The sequence below is a fragment of the Watersipora subatra genome, chromosome 11, assembly GCF_963576615.1.
Source record: "Watersipora subatra chromosome 11, tzWatSuba1.1, whole genome shotgun sequence".
Taxonomy (NCBI): Eukaryota; Metazoa; Bryozoa; class Gymnolaemata; order Cheilostomatida; family Watersiporidae; genus Watersipora; species Watersipora subatra.
The window spans coordinates 19,952,371-19,976,596 of NC_088718.1; the positions used below are offsets into that span (position 1 = coordinate 19,952,371).

General features: G+C 35.6%; 1 protein-coding gene across 1 annotated transcript; it reads right to left on the reverse strand.

The window, feature by feature from the left end:
• Window positions 1–1,079: 1,079 nt before the first annotated feature.
• LOC137407862 (protein FAM200C-like) lies at window positions 1,080–1,514 on the reverse strand. The gene has a single exon (XM_068094242.1). The coding sequence runs from the start codon at window positions 1,512–1,514 to the stop codon at window positions 1,080–1,082; it is 435 nt and encodes a 144-aa protein (XP_067950343.1).
• Between the last annotated feature and the right edge of the window lie 22,712 nt (window positions 1,515–24,226).

The following is a 24,226-nucleotide window of genomic DNA, read 5'->3' on the forward strand; positions in this document are numbered from 1 at the left end:
ATGGCTAAAAAGGAAGACTAATACAAATTATAATGAGACTTTATTGTACATTTGCAAACACATAACAAAATATTTTTATACAACATGTAACTATGTAATTATTGAGAATTCTGTTGCCGCTCATTCGCGCACAGTACTTCAACGAGAGGCTTTGTTTTGGACAGAGCACAGCGCTGATCATTTTGTACGATCAATTGATCACAAGTTTTAGACTGAATGGGAAGTACGTGTAATGTTGAGAAGCCTGACTCGCACAGTTATGTAGTCACAAATGGCAGCAGTTTGTGGAGTTCAATTTTCACTACCTTGGGATAACATGCGGTCATTGTTGGCTAAAAGTCAGCAATGGACGTTATTCCAAATGAAAGTTTTGCAGCCGACTCAAGTTTTAACTCTAGAAACTTTTTCTGACAGTCATCTGGTACCATGTTGACTTCACACTGAAATGGATGGTCAGATCCAAGTCTTCGCTAGGTATTTTAGGGAAATATCTTTTGGACTCTGTGTGAAGGTGTTCTAGATGTTCTGTAATCTCGTCCTGGATTTCAGGAGGAAGATCCAAGTTGCCACTGTCCAGCAAGTTGTCTAAGCTTTAAACATTGCAAAGTTTCCACAGCAGACTTTCCTCTTCTAGCTCATCAGCTTTGCTTGAAAAGCATTCAGCTGGTTGATAAATATGATCATGTCAGTATTAGGACCCTGCATCTTCAGATTTAGTTAATTAAACTGCTCAAAAATATCTACTAGATATGCAATCTGAATAATCCAGTTGTTGTCTGTGAGATGCTTATGGAAACTCTCTTTTCCCTGTTGCTCGGTAAACAATATCAGTTCATTTCGGAGGCTGTAAACTCGAGCTGTGACATTACCTCGTGATAACCAACAAACATGTGTGTGATACAAACGTGTTTGGTGCTCAACATCCATGTCTTTGCAAAGTACCTTAAATAGCCTTGTGTGCAGTGCATTGCTCTTCATGTAGTTAATTAATTCGATTACCTCCTGTAAGACAATGGAAAGAGATGAAGGAAGGGTTCCAACTGCCAATGCATGCCGGTGCAGCATACAGTGAGTGCTCTCTACATTAAGTGAAACTTTTTTACAAGAGCTTGAAAGCCTGATTTTGTGCCTAGCATAGCTGGTGCCCCATCTGTACAACAGCTAATAACATTTTCCGATTTTAGATCTACTTCATCAAAAAAGTTGGAGACAACATTAAAAATGTCTTTAGCTTTGGTTGTGGTTTCCAGAGGTACACGAAACAGAAAATCCTTTTTTATTTCTTCGTTGTGTACATAGCGGGCATACACCATTAACTGTGAGCATGAAGCTACATCAGTTGACTCATCCAACTGAATAGCAAAGAGCCCAAATGGAGATAACATTATCTGCTGGACAACCTGATCTTTAATGTCATTGACCATGCTGCAATTTCTTCTCTGCACTGTGTTATTAGACAATGACACTGCAGCCAGCTTCTTCTCAGCCTCCTTTCCCAATATAGGTTTCGCCATCATCAGTGTACATGGCTTTAATAAATCTTCTCCAATGGTATGGGGTTTTTTCTGATTAGCGATTTCATATGCTACCTTGTACGGAGGCTTCCAGTAGTTTGGAGTTTCATTCATGAAAAGCCCCAATTGTGTCTAGCCTCATCTGCTTGAGCGGTTTTCCATGTCGCTCAAAGAAGTTTTGTTCCTTTGCTGAGGAGAGATGATGCTTCAATTTGTTAGGTCGTATTGAATCATTGCCCAATACTTTTATGCATTACATACATTTGGCTTTTCTTCACCCTTGCTAACTAGACATTGAAATAAATATTGCATGTAGCTTGCATCATATTTTTGTTTCTTGCTAGTACTCATTCTGTAATGAAAGATATTATTAGTTCAATATTTAGGCCGCATTTTAACATGAAATCTGTAGTAAGAACAATATTACACACTGTATTACATCCCAAATACACAAATGCAAATTATATAATATATACCGTAAGTTCTCGTGCTCAAGTCGCGCGGCTTGTCGTTGGGCATGGCTTCTGGTTCAAGGTCATAGACAGGCGTGGCTAAGGCCATTCTTTTAAAACTTATGTGGAGCTCAGGGCGGCTTCTCGATAAATGCGGTCTCTGCTCAGTTGCCGCACTATAACCATAGAAGCGCATTCATAATAAACTTTTATGTATGGGGTCTTGGCAACCTACTTGTTTATTTTCAAGAACATGTTTAAGGAATACTTTACACTAAAGAAGAATTTATCGCCCAAGTCGAGATGAATTATCAGTGAATTATCAATGAAGAATTTGTTTAGTTTGAATTCATGACACTCAAATTCTTGGGTGTTTTTTCGGTATTTTTTAAAAGTAAATTTAAATTCCAAACGAAATTTTTATCTATGAAGATGATGAGGTATGTTTAGCTCACCACAGTCATAGATTATTAACACCTTTTCATTCTTGACCGGCATCTTTTCATAAAGATGAAGCCCTCTAACAGTGCAATAATGATCTAGCTGAGACATGGCAAGTGAGTTCTTGATGCAAGGGTTCAGGAATTTTAATTTGAACATGGAAGTGAACGAAAATTCTTTTCACATGCACTGATGTAGCCTGTTTTCTTATTCAAAAGGACACAAGTATAGCGAAACCCGTCTCAACACTCGCTCCCGAAAGAGTCAATGATGACAAAACTTCAGTCGTTAGCCGCGTGTTCTGTGAGCATATGGGGCTTGTTGGTAAGGGCGGCTAGATACCACTGACAGCTTATTTGAGAGTTATTTTTCCGTCATGAGTCATCTGTTTGTGAGCATAAGCCCACGGCTTGAGCATGAGGACTTATGGTACTGACCTGATGAAAATCAGAATGTACTGTACTGCAGCTTCCCTGTTGACTGTAGAGTAATTACTGTAATTAACATCCACTATTACTTGGTACAAGCAGCCAATAAAAATGCAGCACTACTAAACATCATACTACAGGAGTTCCCAACCATAGGGGAATTCCCCTGGTTGCCTTATCGTACTACAGTGCACCCTCGAGATACGATGTTAATCCGTTCCAAGATTGGCATCGTATGGTGAAAAAATTGTATGTCCGGGTATAGAAACCATTGTAATTATACAAAGAAAAAAAAGGTAAAAATCGTCCAAATTTTTATAAAAATGCGGTACATATTGAAATTTAGTAACAAAATGGTATGTTAACTTTAGTAACTATAGTTACATACAGTAGCTACATTATATTAAGAGCACCTAGTGATTATAATCTGCAATACTGTAAAACGCAAAATTACGTATAATCTGTTTACCAAATGCAGATTGTACAGTAAGAAGTTCTTACCTTCAAAATGTACACATAACATAAGCATTGAATTCACTTCGAATAAGTTTGGCTTGCAAAACTTACACTTTAAACTGAGTTTTAGTATGTATTTTGAACTATTTTACTGAATTTCAACTGTTTATCACAAAGTTTTATCATTCATAAGTTTCTGTCTTCACTTTCATTATAAAATTTAGCATGTCTGGTTGAGACATTTTTTTTAACCAAAATTAATAAGAAAGGCCGAGCGATGCAGTTATCGAAAGCGGCCTCTCACACGCCTGACCATTTAATGGTTACCGACAAAAATGAGATTTTATTTACTATGCAGGACATACATACCTTTGGAGTAACTTGACTCTAGCTGGCACATATAGCAAATGAAGCAGAAATGAGGGAAAAACGTATCAATGCTAATTATGTTGCTGTACACTTGAAGATTAATTTAATATTTAATGAAATGGAGTTTTTAGCAGTCTAAAGAAGTTGTCTAGTCCTGTCCAATTTTTCTCCTAGTTTAAAAAAAAACTGCTAACTAGCTAACTCTTGTAGAAGGATCCAGAGAGAGTGCTACAGTATTTTTTTTGTATGAAATGTGCACAAGAATCAATGTAGCCATACGTACAAAGTTTGTACGTATTTATACCGTAGAGGACAGGGCTTTAACAAGTTTCAGAAAGTAAAGTGGATGCGTCAACTATCTTGAGTAGTTAGATATATGAGTTACATACATATGATGAATTGTATTCACGTAGGAGATAACAAGCCTACCTGCAAAGACATGGTTAAACAAGGAAATAAAACATAAAATCAGAAGGAAACAAATAAAATGAATAAAATATGAAAAACCTGTCACACAAGAGATAAAATATTATACATGCATTGTTTTAATATACCAGTCCATATAACTAAATTAATCACTTGAAATATTTCTGCCGATGTGGGGATTGCTGTATCTTCTACTTCCTCGTCCTTGCTAAATGTTTGCTCATTTGGAATGCTGGTCGAGTGCATGGCCTTCTAACTGCTTTGAATCTTCAGTCGTAAGCTCCTTCCTGTGCTTGCTTTAATGGAGTTCTTGTTTTGATAATAATTGCAAATGATGATTGGCTACGATCATATTTATAGTTTATAGTTCATATATCATAGTTTATAGTAAAATATATTATAACGCTGCAAATGAATATTTGCCCTCTTGTGAATTTCACACGAAACTTTCCACGCGGAATGATGCCGTGAGAGAAGTCGATCATCGTGTCTCTTCTAAACGTTCTGAAAATGTATTCGGCAAACTATATTTTGGTGTCTTTTTTATTTCGCCATGCGTTATGAGCACACCGACCGCCAAATTTTAACACGGGCAAAACTTCTTTCAAAATCGTATGGTGAAATAAAACTCGTATAGCGAGGTAAAGATCTCACAATATTCGACTTCGTAAGGTGAAAGAATCGTATATCAGGGTAATCATATCTCGAGGGTACACTGTATAAGCAAAGCATTCATGCCTGGATGTAGCTGAACATGTCAGCATGGCAGTTGTAACTGCCCTCCCAAAATTAGGAATGAAGTTCCGAACAGATGTATAGATGCATTTGTTGTGGTATATTTACATCTTAACACCGTGAAATTAGGTTTTTAAAACTTGATTAACATATGACATTTAGCTAATAAAACATAATGTTAAATGTTGACAAGAATTGCAGAAACTAAAGACATAGATAAACAACATTAATCTAAAAAATAAAGGAATACGTATAGATAGACATACCTTTTTCACTCCTTTCCAGGAGAGAGTTAGGTATACAATCAGTTTTATTTCTTTTTAGTTATTAAAAAGTCTACACTTTCTGAGAGTATAATATGAAATGAATGAGACAACGGTTGCTTAAAATTTATATAAAATTGGAGGGAAATAATCGTATAACAAATAGTGACAACATAAGAGCAGCAGTGATTTCATTTATTTCTTTTACTTTGTGGAGCAAAACTAAAAACAGCTATTTTTAAAGGTAGGAGGATGCTGAAGAGTGGTGAATCTTACCAAGGTAAACAATTAGAGCAGCTTGTGGTTGTCCATTTGAATAAGAATCGGCAGCGATAAGGCTTTGGACTTGATTGCAGACTGGTTTGCACTTGTGGTTATATCATTACATTTATGGATTGGCAGCTAGCTGATAATAAACAAGTTGACCAGAATTTACGTTATAAAATTTCACAATTATTATTCAAAAACATTACAGCAGTTGATTAGTTTTACTTATGGTGGAAAGTGGAAATTGTTAGAGGAAGGCACTCGAGCTTACACTAAAGGGTACCAACAAAACTCTAAAAAGTCAAACACCTCTTTGTTCCACCCTGTATGTTCAAAATTCCCCCCAGGGGGCAATTCCCTCTTGGTTGGGAACCCCTGATTTAGCTGTGGCTCTTTATTGCTGAACATGTTACGGTATGAATATATAACATGCTCTTTTTTTCTCAAGACTACACTGCCTAATCCAAAATACAAACTTTGACTCCAATACACTCAAATTCACCCAAGTGCAACCACAATCAGCAGAACAAATAATCTCTCAAGAAGAGAGTTAAATTCAATGACGCGGGGTTATCAAGCCAAGCAGGTTAGTTAGTCACAAAAGCTTCAAATCATAGTTACCGTATCGAAGATGAGATAAAAATCTTTCTACTCACCCAATATTCTGTTTAATTACTCGTCTTTTCTTCAGTCATCAGTTATCGCAAATTTAACAGTTTTACTCGCAACCCAGTCCGTCTCAATCTATCTCATCTTCATTTACCCAAATCACCTTCATACTGACAATATCCCCATACCAATTGGCCTTCTCAGGTTTCGCCTCCATTACCACCGGGTTATCTGAAACTTTTGGCTCGGAACCAGCAAGCTGGTCGTCATTTCCACTCTAAACTTTTGACTCAGAACCAGCGAACTGGTCGTTGTTGCCACTCTGAACTTCTAGCTCGGAACCAGCGAGCTGGTCGTCATTGCCACTCTTTCCGGAGCTTTCAGGTTGGACCTCCTTTTTGGGTTCCTCAACCTTACTCTTCTCAAAACTAGCATCTCTGCTAGGGACTACTCTCACAACGGAGGTTTCAGATTGGATCTCCTCTTTGGATTCCTCAACCTTACTCTCCTTTCCGGTAATCGTTACAGAACTCGCGTCCCTTGCACCCCTCCTCTGAGCCCTCTTTTGCTTTACAGCAGACAAGTGCAACAGAGCCTCTCTATACTCCTCACTCTTAATCTCCTCCTCCAACTCTCTTATGTCTTTCTTTATAGCAGACAATGCGTGCTTGTACTGCTCCTCTACTTGCCTCCTCCTATGCAACATCATAGCTTTCCTCTGCCTGATGGTAGTCTCAGTCGAAACATACTCTGTCTCCATCTGTTCTGCAAAACTATCCATCTTAGCAACAGAGGGTAAACTCGAACTAGGCTTCTTCAACTTAGAGTCTGGTCCCCTATTGTTACCCTCCTCCACTCTACGCTTAATACCCGCTGCAATATCTCTATAGGAAGACCCACAAAAATTACAACCTTCAAGTCCATGGTCTAACTTCCCACGAAATCTACACAATATCTTTTTGAAACCTACAGCATAATGTCCTTGAACTTTACATTTATAACAAATAAATCCAGGACACTGAGCAGCCTAATGGTCTTTAATGCTTTTGCAGACAACACACTTAATGTTACCTGGCTTACCGTACACTTCTTTCTTACCTTCGCCCTCATTCTTACCCGACTCGCTCACCTTCTGCTTACTAAACACCGTGTTACCCTCCGAATCCTTTGTCACCTTCACACCCCACCCCTGCCTCTACTTACACGGCTGCTCTCGGCACCACCACCTCCCGGCGAATCGCCAGCACTATTCATAAGTGATAGTCCAGTGAGAAGTAAGATTTGTCAGATATCAATCTGAAACTATAACAAAAACATTTATAATATTCCATATCGTATTTCTTAGGTGGTTTACTAACTCGACCTGAGATAGTGACGGCAGGTCTTTTACTAAGAGGCACAATTCCATTTCTAGAATTTCTTCTAGGCAAACATTACTATTTTCTAGAACAAGTCTATTCTCAACAACAGAAGTCTCCTCCTCGTGTTCACCGATGTCGGGAGTTTCCTCCACGTGCTCAGCCACACCAGGTGTTTCCTGCCCTTGTTCAAGAAGCTCTAAATCAGGGATCATGTTCTCCTGACTTTCAGATAAACCGTTGGCATTTTCTACTACTTCAGAGTTGTCATTTTTTTAGGAGTAGCTACCCAAGGGAAGACAATATCATCAGAAGAGTCAAACGATGTATTTTCGTCATCAGATTTCAACAAAAACAAATGTTTTCTATTTCTGCGTATTTCACTCATGCCTACATTGACCCAGTAACTTTCAGAAGATTTATCCTTTCTCAAAACTATACCTTTTGAACCTACATCAGTAGAGGGTTTTGCATAAACCATTTGACCAGCTTTTAACTGGTCTAACTTAGAAACTATACTTTTTATCCCAATGTTTCCTAATTTTGTTTTTGCGGCTAACTTCATTTTCTTCAAACAGTTCATAGTCTTCATCACTTTCTAATGGGAAGCTCAAGTTTGATCTAATAGCTTGACTAAAAATCAGATCACTTGGCGTATATCCTGAAGCCAAAAGTGTAGTCCTATATGCAGACAAAGCCACATCTTTATCTCGACTTTTCTCCCATAATCCTTTAACAATTTTACGGCACTTTTTGCTAAACCATTAGAACAAGGATACCGTGGGCTACTAGTAGTTAGAATGAAACCCATTTTCTCTCAAAAGTTTTTAAATTGTTTACTAGCATGACAAGTTCCATTAGCAAACCTGATAACGTTGGGTATACCAAATCAAGAAAACAGATACTTGAGTACTCGAATTATCTCTCTAGCAGTTTGTGATTCTATATGCAGACATTCTATCCACTTTGAATAATAGTCTATAGCTATCAGATAATATTCGTTATCAAACATAAGTATATCCGAACCTATCACCATAGGCTGGTGTTTGACTTTACTATGCGTAATGCAAACATTACATCTATTTATATAATCTGCAATTTCCTTACTATAACCAGACAACCAAAAATGGCACTGAGCTCGTCTACGACGTTTCATTATGCCCTGATGACTTTCATGACAAATTTCTAAATACTTTAGTCCTAATGACTTAGGAATATACAGCCTAGAGTCATATAACAATATATTATTATAACTACTTAATCTCTCACGATCCATATAAACCTATCAGTTCTTTATGAAAATCATCCAATTCAGATTGCCAACCAGATTAAAAATACTCTATACACTTGAGAGCGTCTGAATCTTTACTAACCTCTTCTCTTAGTTTCTCTTCTTTAACATCCCCATATTCAGAAGAGCAAACTATCGAGTTGACATAAGCTTCTAGCTTATTACAAACAGTTTTACTTACCTCATCACAAACAGCCCCACTGTTCGGACGGCTAAGCAAATCAGCAATAAACATATCTTTTCCAGGAGTGTGAAAAATGTCATAATCATATTTCATTAGTCTTAACTTAAAACGTTGTCCTCTTACAGGTAGCTTAGACAAATCCTTTTCACCTAAAATTGCAATTAAAGGCTTGTGGTCAGTTTCTATTTCAAATTTTCTACCAACTAAATATTAATCAAACTTCTCACATGCCCATACCGTAGCTAAAGCTTCCTTTTCAACTATGGCATATCTACTGTCAGTTTCAGTCAGTTTCCTAGAAGCATATTCTACAGGTTGCCACGCATCTTCTTCGTTATACTGTAACAAAACTGTGCCTAGTGCATTTCTACTAGCATCGGCAGAAACTCTATGTTTAGCATTTATTTCAAAGGTACATAATACTGGACTATTAGAAATTTCTTTTTTAACAGTTTATAATGGTTATTTTTTCTTTAATTCAGAGTAGCAGAGGACATCCGGAACCTTATACTTCTGCATGCCATTGACAGCGAGGACAAGCTGTTATCAACCTTAATGAGGTCACACGCTTGCATACCAGTAACACCTACTGGTAAAAAGCTCAACTTCCCACAAGATCTGATAAATCCAAAAAGTCAGCTCGCTGTTCTCTACTGCAAAGGTACCAGTCAACCTGACAATGTAGAATTGACATCACAAGATAGTTTTAAAACAGTTGTTTTCAAATAAACATGAGTGTTGAATTTGCTTGTCATATTATTCTATTTTGACTATGTTTAGTTTGTGCACTTTTACTTAACTTGTAGGTGCTAATTAAAATATTATTGGTTCAGATATAGTGAAAGTGTTAAGCTCTTGTAAGTAATGCTGATATTTACCAGTACAAGTTACTTCTTTATTCTATAAGTCAAACAATCATCTATTGTACCTGATATATTGTTAGGTTCTATGGTATCTTATCTATTATGAAGCTTTATGGTACCTGATATATTGTAAGGCTCTGTAGTACCTGATATATCGTAAGGTTTTTGGTACTTGGTCAATTGTAAGGCTCTATGGTACCTGATCATTTGCAAAGTCCTATAGTAACTGAGCTATTGTCAGGTTCGCCCTTCACTCAGTTAGAGTACAGCAAATGGTGTATCGATAACTAACCATTATATTTAGAAGGTTGAAGTAGAGTAATAAAACTATGATGGTAAAATCTTATTGGTAAAGACAGTGACGGCTGTATTTGTACTTTAATACATTTTTTGTGCTACGCTAGGTAACTCTATGTTTACACATAGAGTTTGCTAGCGTAGCACAAAAATACAGCTCAAGTTGATAGGCTATTACTTACAGCTGTGACAAAACATCTAATACTAGTAGTTAGTAACACAAGAGATCTGTTATATTTTTTTTCAGGTGGTAAACTGATGAGCCGCTATACACTGTTGCACTATGGAACTGTCACATTTCCCTGTTTTCTTTAGTGCTCGCCGTGGAGGAATGTCAGTTATACCTAAACTTTCATGCCAAGTTCTATACCTGCACCATCTACAGTTATCGCCACACGATAGGTTGTGACAATTTTGAAGGCAGTTCTGATCAGCAAGAGTGTAAATTCATGAATTGCGAAATAATGATTAGGCTTGAGGTACGTTTCTAAAGTTTTTCCATTTTTCCTGACTAAAGGTGATTTTTATTTTGCGTGTAAACATATAAAAGTGACTAGCATTGATAGAAAGCTATGTATTTTCTCTATTGTAAGGTGCTATGGTACCTGATCAATTGCAAAGTTCTATAGTAAATGAGCTAATGTCAGGTTTGCCCTACATACAGTTAGAGTACAGCAAATGTTGTATCGATAACTAACCATTAGATTTGGAAGGTTGAAGTAGAGTAATAAAACTATGATGGTAAAATCTTATTGGTAAAGACAGTGACGGCGGTATTTATACTTTAATACTTTTTTTGTGCTACGCTAGGTAACTCTATGTTTACACATAGAATTACCTAGCGTAGCACAAAAATACAGTTCAAGTTGATATTATTTACTGCTGTGACAAAACCTCTTTTACTAGTAGTTAGTAACACAAGAGATCTGTTATATTTTTTTGAGGTGGTAAACTGATGAGCCGCTATACACTGTTGCACTATGGAACTGTCACATTTCCCTGTTTTCTTTAGTGCTCGCCGAGGAGGAATGTCAGTTATACCTAAACTTTCATGCCAAGTTCTATACCTGCACCATCTACAGTTATCGCCACCCGATAGATTGTGACAATTTTGCAGGCAGTTCCGATCAGCAAGAGTATAAATTCATGAATTGCGAAATAATGATTCAGCTTGAGGTACGTTCCTAGAGTTGTTCCATTTTTCCTGACTAAAAGTAATTTTTATTTTGCGTGTAAAATTTAATAAGTGGCTAGCATTGATAGAAAGATATGTATTTTCTCTATTTTAAAGTTTTATGGTACCTGACCGATTGTAAAGTTTTATGATATCTGATATATTATCAGGTTCAATGGTATCTGATATATTGTAAGGTTCTATGGTATCTATTCTATTTGGGTGTAGCGGATTGAAGGTTGCAAATTCGAATCCTACGCAATGTAATGTTTTTCTAAACCTGTAATTGTGGTTTCAAACAGACAAAAGGACACGACTCATATGATAGCATAGAATGCACATGTTGCATATTATTCATTGAGTATGCTCACTAAATTATTCACTGAAAAAGAAACTGTTCAATTGCTTCACATCTGGTTAAAGTTGAGAATTCTTTTGAAACTAGTTAACATATGATTGGTTTTTATGACATGGTTATTTTTTCTTTAAGTCAGAGTAGCAGAGGACATTTGGAACCTTATGCTTCTGCATGCCTTTGACAGCGAGGACAAGCTGTTATCAACCTTAATGAGGTCACACGCTTGCATACCAGTAACACCTACTGGTAAATCTCAACTTCCCAAAAGATCTGATAAATCCAACAAGTCAGCTCGCTGTTCTCTACTGCAAAGGTACCAGCCAACCTGACAATGCAGAATTGACATCACAAGATAGTTTTAAACAGTTGTTTTTAAATAAACATCAGTGTCGAGTTTACTTGTCATATTATTCTATTTTGACTATGTTTAGTTTGTGCACTTTACTTAACTTGTAAGTGATAAATTAAATATTAATGGTTCAGATATAGTGAAAGTGTTAAGCTATTGTATGTAATGCTGATATTTACCAGTACAAGTTACTTCTTTATTCTATAAGTTGAACAATCATCTACTGTACCTGATATATTGTTAGGTTCTATGGTATCTTATCTATTATAAAGCTTATTGGTACCTGATATATTGTAAGGCTCTGTAGTACCTGATGTATTGTAAGGTTTTTGGTACTTGATCAATTGTAAGGCTCTATGGTACCTGATCAATTGCGAAATTCTATGGTAACTGAACTATTTTCAGGTTTGCCCTTCATACAGTTAGAGTACAGCAAAGGCTGTATCGATAACTAACCATTAGATTTGGAAGGTTGAAGTAGAGTAATAAAACTATGATGGTAAAAATCTTATTGGTGAAGACAGTGACTGCTGTATTTATACTTTAATACATTTTTCGTGCTACGCTAGGTAACTCTATGTTTACACATAGAGTTTGCTAGCGTAGCACAAAAATACAGTTCAAGTTGATATCACTTACTGCTGTGACAATACATTTAATACTAGTAGTTAGTAACACAAGAGATCTGTTATATTTTTTTTCAGGTGGTAAACTGATGAGCTGCTATACACTGTTGCACTATGGAACTGTCACATTTCCCTGTTTTCTTTAGTGCTCGCCGAGGAGGAATGTCAGTTATACCTAAACTTTCATGCCAAGTTCTATACCTGCACCATCTACAGTTATCGCCACCCGATAGATTGTGACAATTTTGCAGGCAGTTCCGATCAGCAAGAGTATAAATTCATGAATTGCGAAATAATGATTCAGCTTGAGGTACGTTCCTAGAGTTGTTCCATTTTTCCTGACTAAAAGTAATTTTTATTTTGCGTGTAAAATTTAATAAGTGGCTAGCATTGATAGAAAGATATGTATTTTCTCTATTTTAAAGTTTTATGGTACCTGACCGATTGTAAAGTTTTATGATATCTGATATATTATCAGGTTCAATGGTATCTGATATATTGTAAGGTTCTATGGTATCTATTCTATTTGGGTGTAGCGGATTGAAGGTTGCAAATTCGAATCCTACGCAATGTAATGTTTTTCTAAACCTGTAATTGTGGTTTCAGACAGACAAAAGGACACGACTCATATGATAGCATAGAATGCACATGTTGCATATTATTCATTGAGTATGCTCACTAAATTATTCACTGAAAAAGAAACTGTTCAATTGCTTCACATCTGGTTAAAGTTGAGAATTCTTTTGAAACTAGTTAACATATGATTGGTTTTTATGACATGGTTATTTTTTCTTTAAGTCAGAGTAGCAGAGGACATTTGGAACCTTATGCTTCTGCATGCCTTTGACAGCGAGGACAAGCTGTTATCAACCTTAATGAGGTCACACGCTTGCATACCAGTAACACCTACTGGTAAATCTCAACTTCCCAAAAGATCTGATAAATCCAACAAGTCAGCTCGCTGTTCTCTACTGCAAAGGTACCAGCCAACCTGACAATGCAGAATTGACATCACAAGATAGTTTTAAACAGTTGTTTTTAAATAAACATCAGTGTCGAGTTTACTTGTCATATTATTCTATTTTGACTATGTTTAGTTTGTGCACTTTACTTAACTTGTAAGTGATAAATTAAATATTAATGGTTCAGATATAGTGAAAGTGTTAAGCTATTGTATGTAATGCTGATATTTACCAGTACAAGTTACTTCTTTATTCTATAAGTTGAACAATCATCTACTGTACCTGATATATTGTTAGGTTCTATGGTATCTTATCTATTATAAAGCTTATTGGTACCTGATATATTGTAAGGCTCTGTAGTACCTGATGTATTGTAAGGTTTTTGGTACTTGATCAATTGTAAGGCTCTATGGTACCTGATCAATTGCGAAATTCTATGGTAACTGAACTATTTTCAGGTTTGCCCTTCATACAGTTAGAGTACAGCAAAGGCTGTATCGATAACTAACCATTAGATTTGGAAGGTTGAAGTAGAGTAATAAAACTATGATGGTAAAAATCTTATTGGTGAAGACAGTGACTGCTGTATTTATACTTTAATACATTTTTCGTGCTACGCTAGGTAACTCTATGTTTACACATAGAGTTTGCTAGCGTAGCACAAAAATACAGTTCAAGTTGATATCACTTACTGCTGTGACAATACATTTAATACTAGTAGTTAGTAACACAAGAGATCTGTTATATTTTTTTTCAGGTGGTAAACTGATGAGCTGCTATACACTGTTGCACTATGGAACTGTCACATTTCCCTGTTTTCTTTAGTGCTCGCCGAGGAGGAATGTCAGTTATACCTAAACTTTCATGCCAAGTTCTATACCTGCACCATCTGCAGTTGTTGCCAACCGATAAATTGTGACAATTTTGCAGGCAGTGCCGATCAGCAAAAGTATAAATTCATGAGTTGGGAAATAATGATTCAGCTTGAGGTACGTTCCTAGAGTTGTTCCATTCTTCCTGACTAAAGGTAATTTTAATTTTGTTTGTAAACATTAAAAAGTGACTAGCATTGATAGAAAGTTATGTATTTTCTCGATTGTAAGGTGCTATGGTACCTGATCAATTGTAAAGTTTTATGATATCTGATATATTATAAGGTTCAATGGTATCTGATATATTGTAATGTTCTATGGTATTTAATCTATTTGGGTGTAGTGGATTGAAGGTTGCAAATTCGAATCCTACGCAATGTAATATTTTTCCAAACCTTTAGTTGTGGTTTCAGACAGACAAAAAGACACGACTCTTATGATAGCATAGATTGCACATGTTGCATATTATTCATTGAGTATGCTCACTTAATTATTCACTGAAAAGAAACTGTTTAATTGCTTCACATCTGGTTAAAGTTGAGAATACTTTTGAAACTAGTTAACATATGATTGGTTTTTATGACATGGTTATTTTTTCTTTAATTCAGAGTAGCAGAGGACATCCGGAACCTTATACTTCTGCATACCATTGACAGCGAGGACAAGCTGTTATCAACCTTAATGAGGTCACACGCTTACCATACCAGTTACCATACACCCGCTTACTGTCATACCAGTAACACCTACTGGTAAAAAGCTCAACTTCCCACAAGATCTGATAAATCCAAAAAGTCAGCTCGCTGTTCTCTACTGCAAAGGTACCAGTCAACCTGACAATGTAGAATTGACATCACAAGATAGTTTTAAAACAGTTGTTTTCAAATAAACATGAGTGTTGAATTTGCTTGTCATATTATTCTATTTTGACTATGTTTAGTTTGTGCACTTTTACTTAACTTGTAGGTGCTAATTCAAATATTATTGGTTCAGATATAGTGAAAGTGTTAAGCTCTTGTAAGTAATGCTGATATTTACCAGTACAAGTTACTTCTTTATTCTATAAGTCAAACAATCATCTATTATACCTGATATATTGTTAGGTTCTATGGTATCTTATCTATTATGAAGCTTTATGGTACCTGATATATTGTAAGGCTCTGTAGTACCTGATGTATCGTAAGGTTTTTGGTACTTGATCAATTGTAAGGCTCTATGGTACCTGATCATTTGCAAAGTCCTATAGTAACTGAGCTATTGTCAGGTTCATCTTTCACTCAGTTAGAGTACAGCAAATGGTGTATCGATAACTAACCATTATATTTAGAAGATTGAAGTAGAGTAATAAAACTATGATGGTAAAATCTTATTGGTAAAGACAGTGACGGCTGTATTTGTACTTTAATACATTTTTTGTGCTCCGCTAGGTAACTCTATGTTTACACATAGAGTTTGCTAGCGTAGCACAAAAATACAGCTCAAGTTGATAGGCTATTACTTACTGCTGTGACAAAACATCTAATACTAGTAGTTAGTAACACAAGAGATCTGTTATATTTTTTTTCAGGTGGTAAACTGATGAGCTGCTATACACTGTTGCACTATGGAACTGTCACATTTCCCTGTTTTTTTTAGTGCTCGCCGTGGAGTAATGTCAGTTATACCTAAACTTTCATGCCAAGTTCTATACCTGCACCATCTACAGTTATCGCCACCCGATAGATTGTGACAATTTTGCAGGCAGTTCCGATCAGCAAGAGTATAAATTCATGAATTGCGAAATAATGATTCAGCTTGAGGTACGTTCCTAGAGTTGTTCCATTTTTCCTGACTAAAAGTAATTTTTATTTTGCGTGTGAATTTTAATAAGTGGCTAGCATTGATAGAAAGCTATGTATTTTCTCTATTTTAAAGTTTTATGGTACCTGATCAATTGCAAAGTTCTATGGTAAATGAGCTAATGTCAGGTTTGCCCTACATACAGTTAGAGTACAGCAAATGTTGTATCGATAACTAACCATTAGATTTGGAAGGTTGAAGTAGAGTAATAAAACTATGATGGTAAAATCTTATTGGTAAAGACAGTGACGGCGGTATTTATACTTTAATACTTTTTTTGTGCTACGCTAGGTAACTCTATGTTTACACATAGAATTACCTAGCGTAGCACAAAAATACAGTTCAAGTTGATATTATTTACTGCTGTGACAAAACCTCTTTTACTAGTAGTTAGTAACACAAGAGATCTGTTATATTTTTTTTCAGGTGGTAAACTGATGAGCCGCTATACACTGTTGCACTATGGAACTGTCACATTTCCCTGTTTTCTTTAGTGCTCGCCGTGGAGGAATGTCAGTTATACCTAAACTTTCATGCCAAGTTCTATACCTGCACCATCTACAGTTATTGCCACACGATAGGTTGTGACAATTTTGAAGGCAGTTCTGATCAGCAAGAGTGTAAATTCATGAATTGCGAAATAATGATTAGGCTTGAGGTACGTTTCTAAAGTTTTTCCATTTTTCCTGACTAAAGGTGATTTTTATTTTGCGTGTAAACATATAAAAGTGACTAGCATTGATAGAAAGCTATGTATTTTCTCTATTGTAAGGTGCTATGGTACCTGATCAATTGCAAAGTTCTATGGTAAATGAGCTAATGTCAGGTTTGCCCTACATACAGTTAGAGTACAGCAAATGTTGTATCGATAACTAACCATTAGATTTGGAAGGTTGAAGTAGAGTAATAAAACTATGATGGTAAAATCTTATTGGTAAAGACAGTGACGGCGGTATTTATACTTTAATACATTTTTTGTGCTACGCTAGGTAACTCTATGTTTACACATAGAATTACCTAGCGTAGCACAAAAATACAGTTCAAGTTGATATTATTTACTGCTGTGACAAAACCTCTTTTACTAGTAGTTAGTAACACAAGAGATCTGTTATATTTTTTTGAGGTGGTAAACTGATGAGCCGCTATACACTGTTGCACTATGGAACTGTCACACTTCCCTGTTTTCTTTAGTGCTCGCCGAGGAGGAATGTCAGTTATACCTAAACTTTCATGCCAAGTTCTATACCTGCACCATCTCCAGTTATCGCCACACGATAGGTTGTGACAATTTTGAAGGCAGTTCTGATCAGCAAGAGTGTAAATTCATGAATTGCGAAATAATGATTAGGCTTGAGGTACGTTTCTAAAGTTTTTCCATTTTTCCTGACTAAAGGTGATTTTTATTTTGCGTGTAAACATATAAAAGTGACTAGCATTGATAGAAAGCTATGTATTTTCTCTATTGTAAGGTGCTATGGTACCTGATCAATTGCAAAGTTCTATGGTAAATGAGCTAATGTCAGGTTTGCCCTACATACAGTTAGAGTACAGCAAATGTTGTATCGATAACTAACCATTAGATTTGGAAGGTTGAAGTAGAGTAATAAAACTATGATGGTAAAATCTTATTGGTAAAGACAGTGACGGCGGTATTTATACTTTAATACTTTTTTTGTGCTACGCTACGTAACTCTATGTTTACACATAGAATTACCTAGCGTAGCACTAAAATACAGTTCAAGTTGATATTATTTACTGCTGTGACAAAACCTCTTTTACTAGTAGTTAGTAACACAAGAGATCTGTTATATTTTTTTGAGGTTGTAAACTGATGAGCCGCTATACACTGTTGCACTATGGAACTGTCACATTTCCCTGTTTTCTTTAGTGCTCGCCGAGGAGGAATGTCAGTTATACCTAAACTTTCATGCCAAGTTCTATACCTGCACCATCTACAGTTATCGCCAGACGATAGGTTGTGACAATTTTGAAGGCAGTTCTGATCAGCAAGAGTGTAAATTCATGAATTGCGAAATAATGATTCAGCTTGAGGTACGTTCCTAGAGTTGTTCCATTTTTCCTGACTAAAAGTAATTTTTATTTTGCGTGTAAATTTTAATAAGTGGCTAGCATTGATAGAAAGATATGTATTTTCTCTATTTTAAAGTTTTATGGTACCTGACCGATTGTAAAGTTTTATGATATCTGATATATTATCAGGTTCAATGGTATTTGATATATTGTAAGGTTCTATGGTATCTATTCTATTTGGGTGTAATGGATTGAAGGTTGCAAATTCGAATCCTACGCAATATAATGTTTTTCTAAACCTGTAATTGTGGTTTCAGACAGACAAAAGGACACGACTCATATGATAGCATAGAATGCACATGTTGCATATTATTCATTGAGTATGCTCACTAAATTATTCACTGAAAAAGAAACTGTTCAATTGCTTCACATCTGGTTAAAGTTGAGAATTCTTTTGAAACTAGTTAACATATGATTGGTTTTTATGACATGGTTATTTTTTCTTTAATTCAGAGTAGCAGAGGACATTTGGAACCTTATGCTTCTGCATGCCTTTGACAGCGAGGACAAGCTGTTATCAACCTTAATGAGGTCACACGCTTACCATACCAGTTACCATACACCCGCTTACTGTCATACCAGTAACACCTACTAGTAAAAAGCTCAACTTCCCACAAGATCTGATAAATCCAAAAAGTCAGCTCGCTGTTCTCTACTGCAAAGGTACCAGTCAACCTGACAATGTAGAATTGACATCACAAGATAGTTTTAAAACAGTTGTTTTCAAATAAACATGAGTGTTGAATTTGCTTGTCATATTATTCTATTTTGACTATGTTTAGTTTGTGCACTTTTACTTAACTTGTAGGTGCTAATTCAAATATTATTGGTTCAGATATAGTGAAAGTGTTAAGCTCTTGTAAGTAATGCTGATATTTACCAGTACAAGTTACTTCTTTATTCTATAAGTCAAACAATCATCTATTGTACCTTATATATTGTTAGGTTCTATGGTATCTTATCTATTATGAAGCTTTATGGTACCTGATATATTGTAAGGCTCTGTAGTACCTGATGTATCGTAAGGTTTTTGGTACTTGATCAATTGTAAGGCTCTATGGTACCTGATCATTTGCAAAGTCCTATAGTAACTGAGCTATTGTCAGGTTCGCCCTTCACTCAGTTAGAGTACAGCAAATGGTGTATCGATAACTAACCATTATATTTAGAAGGTTGAAGTAGAGTAATAAAACTATGATGGTAAAATCCTATTGGTAAAGACAGTGACGGCTGTATTTGTACTTTAATACATTTTTTGTGCTACGCTAGGTAACTCTATGTTTACACATAGAGTTTGCTAGCGTAGCACAAAAATACAGCTCAAGTTGATAGGCTATTACTTACTGCTGTGACAAAACATCTAATACTAGTAGTTAGTAACACAAGAGATCTGTTATATTTTTTTTCAGGTGGTAAACTGATGAGCTGCTATACACTGTTGCACTATGGAACTGTCACATTTCCCTGTTTTCTTTAGTGCTCGCCGTGGAGGAATGTCAGTTATACCTAAACTTTCATGCCAAGTTCTATACCTGCACCATCTACAGTTATCGCCACACGATAGGTTGTGACAATTTTGAAGGCAGTTCTGATCAGCAAGAGTGTAAATTCATGAATTGCGAAATAATGATTAGGCTTGAGGTACGTTTCTAAAGTTTTTCCATTTTTCCTGACTAAAGGTGATTTTTATTTTGCGTGTAAACATATAAAAGTGACTAGCATTGAAAGAAAGATATGTATTTTCTCTATTTGAAAGTTTTATGGTACCTGATCAATTGCAAAGTTCTATGGTAAATGAGCTAATGTCAGGTTTGCCCTACATACAGTTAGAGTACAGCAAATGTTGTATCGATAACTAACCATTAGATTTGGAAGGTTGAAGTAGAGTAATAAAACTATGATGGTAAAATCTTATTGGTAAAGACAGTGACGGCGGTATTTATACTTTAATACATTTTTTGTGCTACGCTAGGTAACTCTATGTTTACACATAGAATTACCTAGCGTAGCACAAAAATACAGTTCAAGTTGATATTATTTACTGCTGTGACAAAACCTCTTTTACTAGTAGTTAGTAACACAAGAGATCTGTTATATTTTTTTGAGGTGGTAAACTGATGAGCCGCTATACACTGTTGCACTATGGAACTGTCACATTTCCCTGTTTTCTTTAGTGCTCGCCGAGGAGGAATGTCAGTTATACCTAAACTTTCATGCCAAGTTCTATACCTGCACCATCTACAGTTATCGCCACCCGATAGATTGTGACAATTTTGCAGGCAGTTCCGATCAGCAAGAGTATAAATTCATGAATTGCGAAATAATGATTCAGCTTGAGGTACGTTCCTAGAGTTGTTCCATTTTTCCTGACTAAAAGTAATTTTTATTTTGCGTGTAAATTTTAATAAGTGGCTAGCATTGATAGAAAGATATGTATTTTCTCTATTTTAAAGTTTTATGGTACCTGACCGATTGTAAAGTTTTATGATATCTGATATATTATCAGGTTCAATGGTATCTGATATATTGTAAGGTTCTATGGTATCTATTCTATTTGGGTGTAGTGGATTGAAGGTTGCAAATTCGAATCCTACGCAATGTAATGTTTTTCTAAACCTGTAATTGTGGTTTCAGACAGACAAAAGGACACGACTCATATGATAGCATAGAATGCACATGTTGCATATTATTCATTGAGTATGCTCACTAAATTAATCTCTGAAAAAGAAACTGTTCAATTGCTTCACATCTGGTTAAAGTTGAGAATTCTTTTGAAACTAGTTAACATATGATTGGTTTTTATGACATGGTTATTTTTTCTTTAATTCAGAGTAGCAGAGGACATTTGGAACCTTATGCTTCTGCATGCCTTTGACAGCGAGGACAAGCTGTTATCAACCTTAATGAGGTCACACGCTTGCATACCAGTAACACCTACTGGTAAATCTCAACTTCCCAAAAGATCTGATAAATCCAACAAGTCAGCTCGCTGTTCTCTACTGCAAAGGTACCAGCCAACCTGACAATGCAGAATTGACATCACAAGATAGTTTTAAACAGTTGTTTTTAAATAAACATCAGTGTCGAGTTTACTTGTCATATTATTCTATTTTGACTATGTTTAGTTTGTGCACTTTACTTAACTTGTAAGTGATAAATTAAATATTAATGGTTCAGATATAGTGAAAGTGTTAAGCTATTGTATGTAATGCTGATATTTACCAGTACAAGTTACTTCTTTATTCTATAAGTTGAACAATCATCTACTGTACCTGATATATTGTTAGGTTCTATGGTATCTTATCTATTATAAAGCTTATTGGTACCTGATATATTGTAAGGCTCTGTAGTACCTGATGTATTGTAAGGTTTTTGGTACTTGATCAATTGTAAGGCTCTATGGTACCTGATCAATTGCGAAATTCTATGGTAACTGAGCTATTGTCAGGTTTGCTTCATACAGTTAGAGTACAGCAAAGGCTGTATCGATAACTAACCATTAGATTTGGAAGGTTGAAGTAGAGTAATAAAACTATGATGGTAAAAATCTTATTGGTGAAGACAGTGACTGCTGTATTTATACTTTAATACATTTTTCGTGCTACGCTAGGTAACTCTATGTTTACACATAGAGTTTGCTAGCGTAGCACAAAAATACAGTTCAAGTTGATATCACTTACTGCTGTGACAATACATTTAATACTAGTAGTTAGTAACACAAGAGATCTGTTATATTTTTTTTCAGGTGGTAAACTGATGAGCTGCTATACACTGTTGCACTATGGAACTGTCACATTTCCCTGTTTTCTTTAGTGCTCGCCGAGGAGGAATGTCAGTTATACCTAAACTTTCATGCCAAGTTCTATACCTGCACCATCTGCAGTTGTCGCCAACCGATAAATTGTGACAATTTTGCAGGCAGTGCCGATCAGCAAAAGTATAAATTCATGAGTTGGGAAATAATGATTCAGCTTGAGGTACGTTCCTAGAGTTGTTCCATTCTTCCTGACTAAAGGTAATTTTAATTTTGTTTGTAAACATTAAAAAGTGACTAGCATTGATAGAAAGTTATGTATTTTCTCGATTGTAAGGTGCTATGGTACCTGATCAATTGTAAAGTTTTATGATATCTGATATATTATAATGTTCAATGGTATCTGATATATTGTAATGTTCTATGGTATTTAATCTATTTGGGTGTAGTGGATTGAAGGTTGCAAATTCGAATCCTACGCAATGTAATATTTTTCCAAACCTTTAGTTGTGGTTTCAGACAGACAAAAAGACACGACTCTTATGATAGCATAGATTGCACATGTTGCATATTATTCATTGAGTATGCTCACTTAATTATTCACTGAAAAGAAACTGTTTAATTGCTTCACATCTGGTTAAAGTTGAGAATACTTTTGAAACTAGTTGACATATGATTGGTTTTTATGACATGGTTATTTTTTCTTTAATTCAGAGTAGCAGAGGACATCCGGAACCTTATACTTCTGCATACCATTGACAGCGAGGACAAGCTGTTATCAACCTTAATGAGGTCACACGCTTACCATACCAGTTACCATACACCCGCTTACTGTCATACCAGTAACACCTACTGGTAAAAAGCTCAACTTCCCACAAGATCTGATAAATCCAAAAAGTCAGCTCGCTGTTCTCTACTGCAAAGGTACCAGTCAACCTGACAATGTAGAATTGACATCACAAGATAGTTTTAAAACAGTTGTTTTCAAATAAACATGAGTGTTGAATTTGCTTGTCATATTATTCTATTTTGACTATGTTTAGTTTGTGCACTTTTACTTAACTTGTAGGTGCTAATTCAAATATTATTGGTTCAGATATAGTGAAAGTGTTAAGCTCTTGTAAGTAATGCTGATATTTACCAGTACAAGTTACTTCTTTATTCTATAAGTCAAACAATCATCTATTATACCTGATATATTGTTAGGTTCTATGGTATCTTATCTATTATGAAGCTTTATGGTACCTGATATATTGTAAGGCTCTGTAGTACCTGATGTATCGTAAGGTTTTTGGTACTTGATCAATTGTAAGGCTCTATGGTACCTGATCATTTGCAAAGTCCTATAGTAACTGAGCTATTGTCAGGTTCATCTTTCACTCAGTTAGAGTACAGCAAATGGTGTATCGATAACTAACCATTATATTTAGAAGATTGAAGTAGAGTAATAAAACTATGATGGTAAAATCTTATTGGTAAAGACAGTGACGGCTGTATTTGTACTTTAATACATTTTTTGTGCTCCGCTAGGTAACTCTATGTTTACACATAGAGTTTGCTAGCGTAGCACAAAAATACAGCTCAAGTTGATAGGCTATTACTTACTGCTGTGACAAAACATCTAATACTAGTAGTTAGTAACACAAGAGATCTGTTATATTTTTTTTCAGGTGGTAAACTGATGAGCTGCTATACACTGTTGCACTATGGAACTGTCACATTTCCCTGTTTTTTTTAGTGCTCGCCGTGGAGTAATGTCAGTTATACCTAAACTTTCATGCCAAGTTCTATACCTGCACCATCTACAGTTATCGCCACCCGATAGATTGTGACAATTTTGCAGGCAGTTCCGATCAGCAAGAGTATAAATTCATGAATTGCGAAATAATGATTCAGCTTGAGGTACGTTCCTAGAGTTGTTCCATTTTTCCTGACTAAAAGTAATTTTTATTTTGCGTGTGAATTTTAATAAGTGGCTAGCATTGATAGAAAGCTATGTATTTTCTCTATTTTAAAGTTTTATGGTACCTGATCAATTGCAAAGTTCTATGGTAAATGAGCTAATGTCAGGTTTGCCCTACATACAGTTAGAGTACAGCAAATGTTGTATCGATAACTAACCATTAGATTTGGAAGGTTGAAGTAGAGTAATAAAACTATGATGGTAAAATCTTATTGGTAAAGACAGTGACGGCGGTATTTATACTTTAATACTTTTTTTGTGCTACGCTAGGTAACTCTATGTTTACAC

Bases quoted from the DNA above. Each gene is read 5' to 3' on its own strand.
- LOC137407862 (XM_068094242.1), bottom strand. From the start codon at position 1,514: ATGGCGAAACCTATATTGGGAAAGGAGGCTGAGAAGAAGCTGGCTGCA.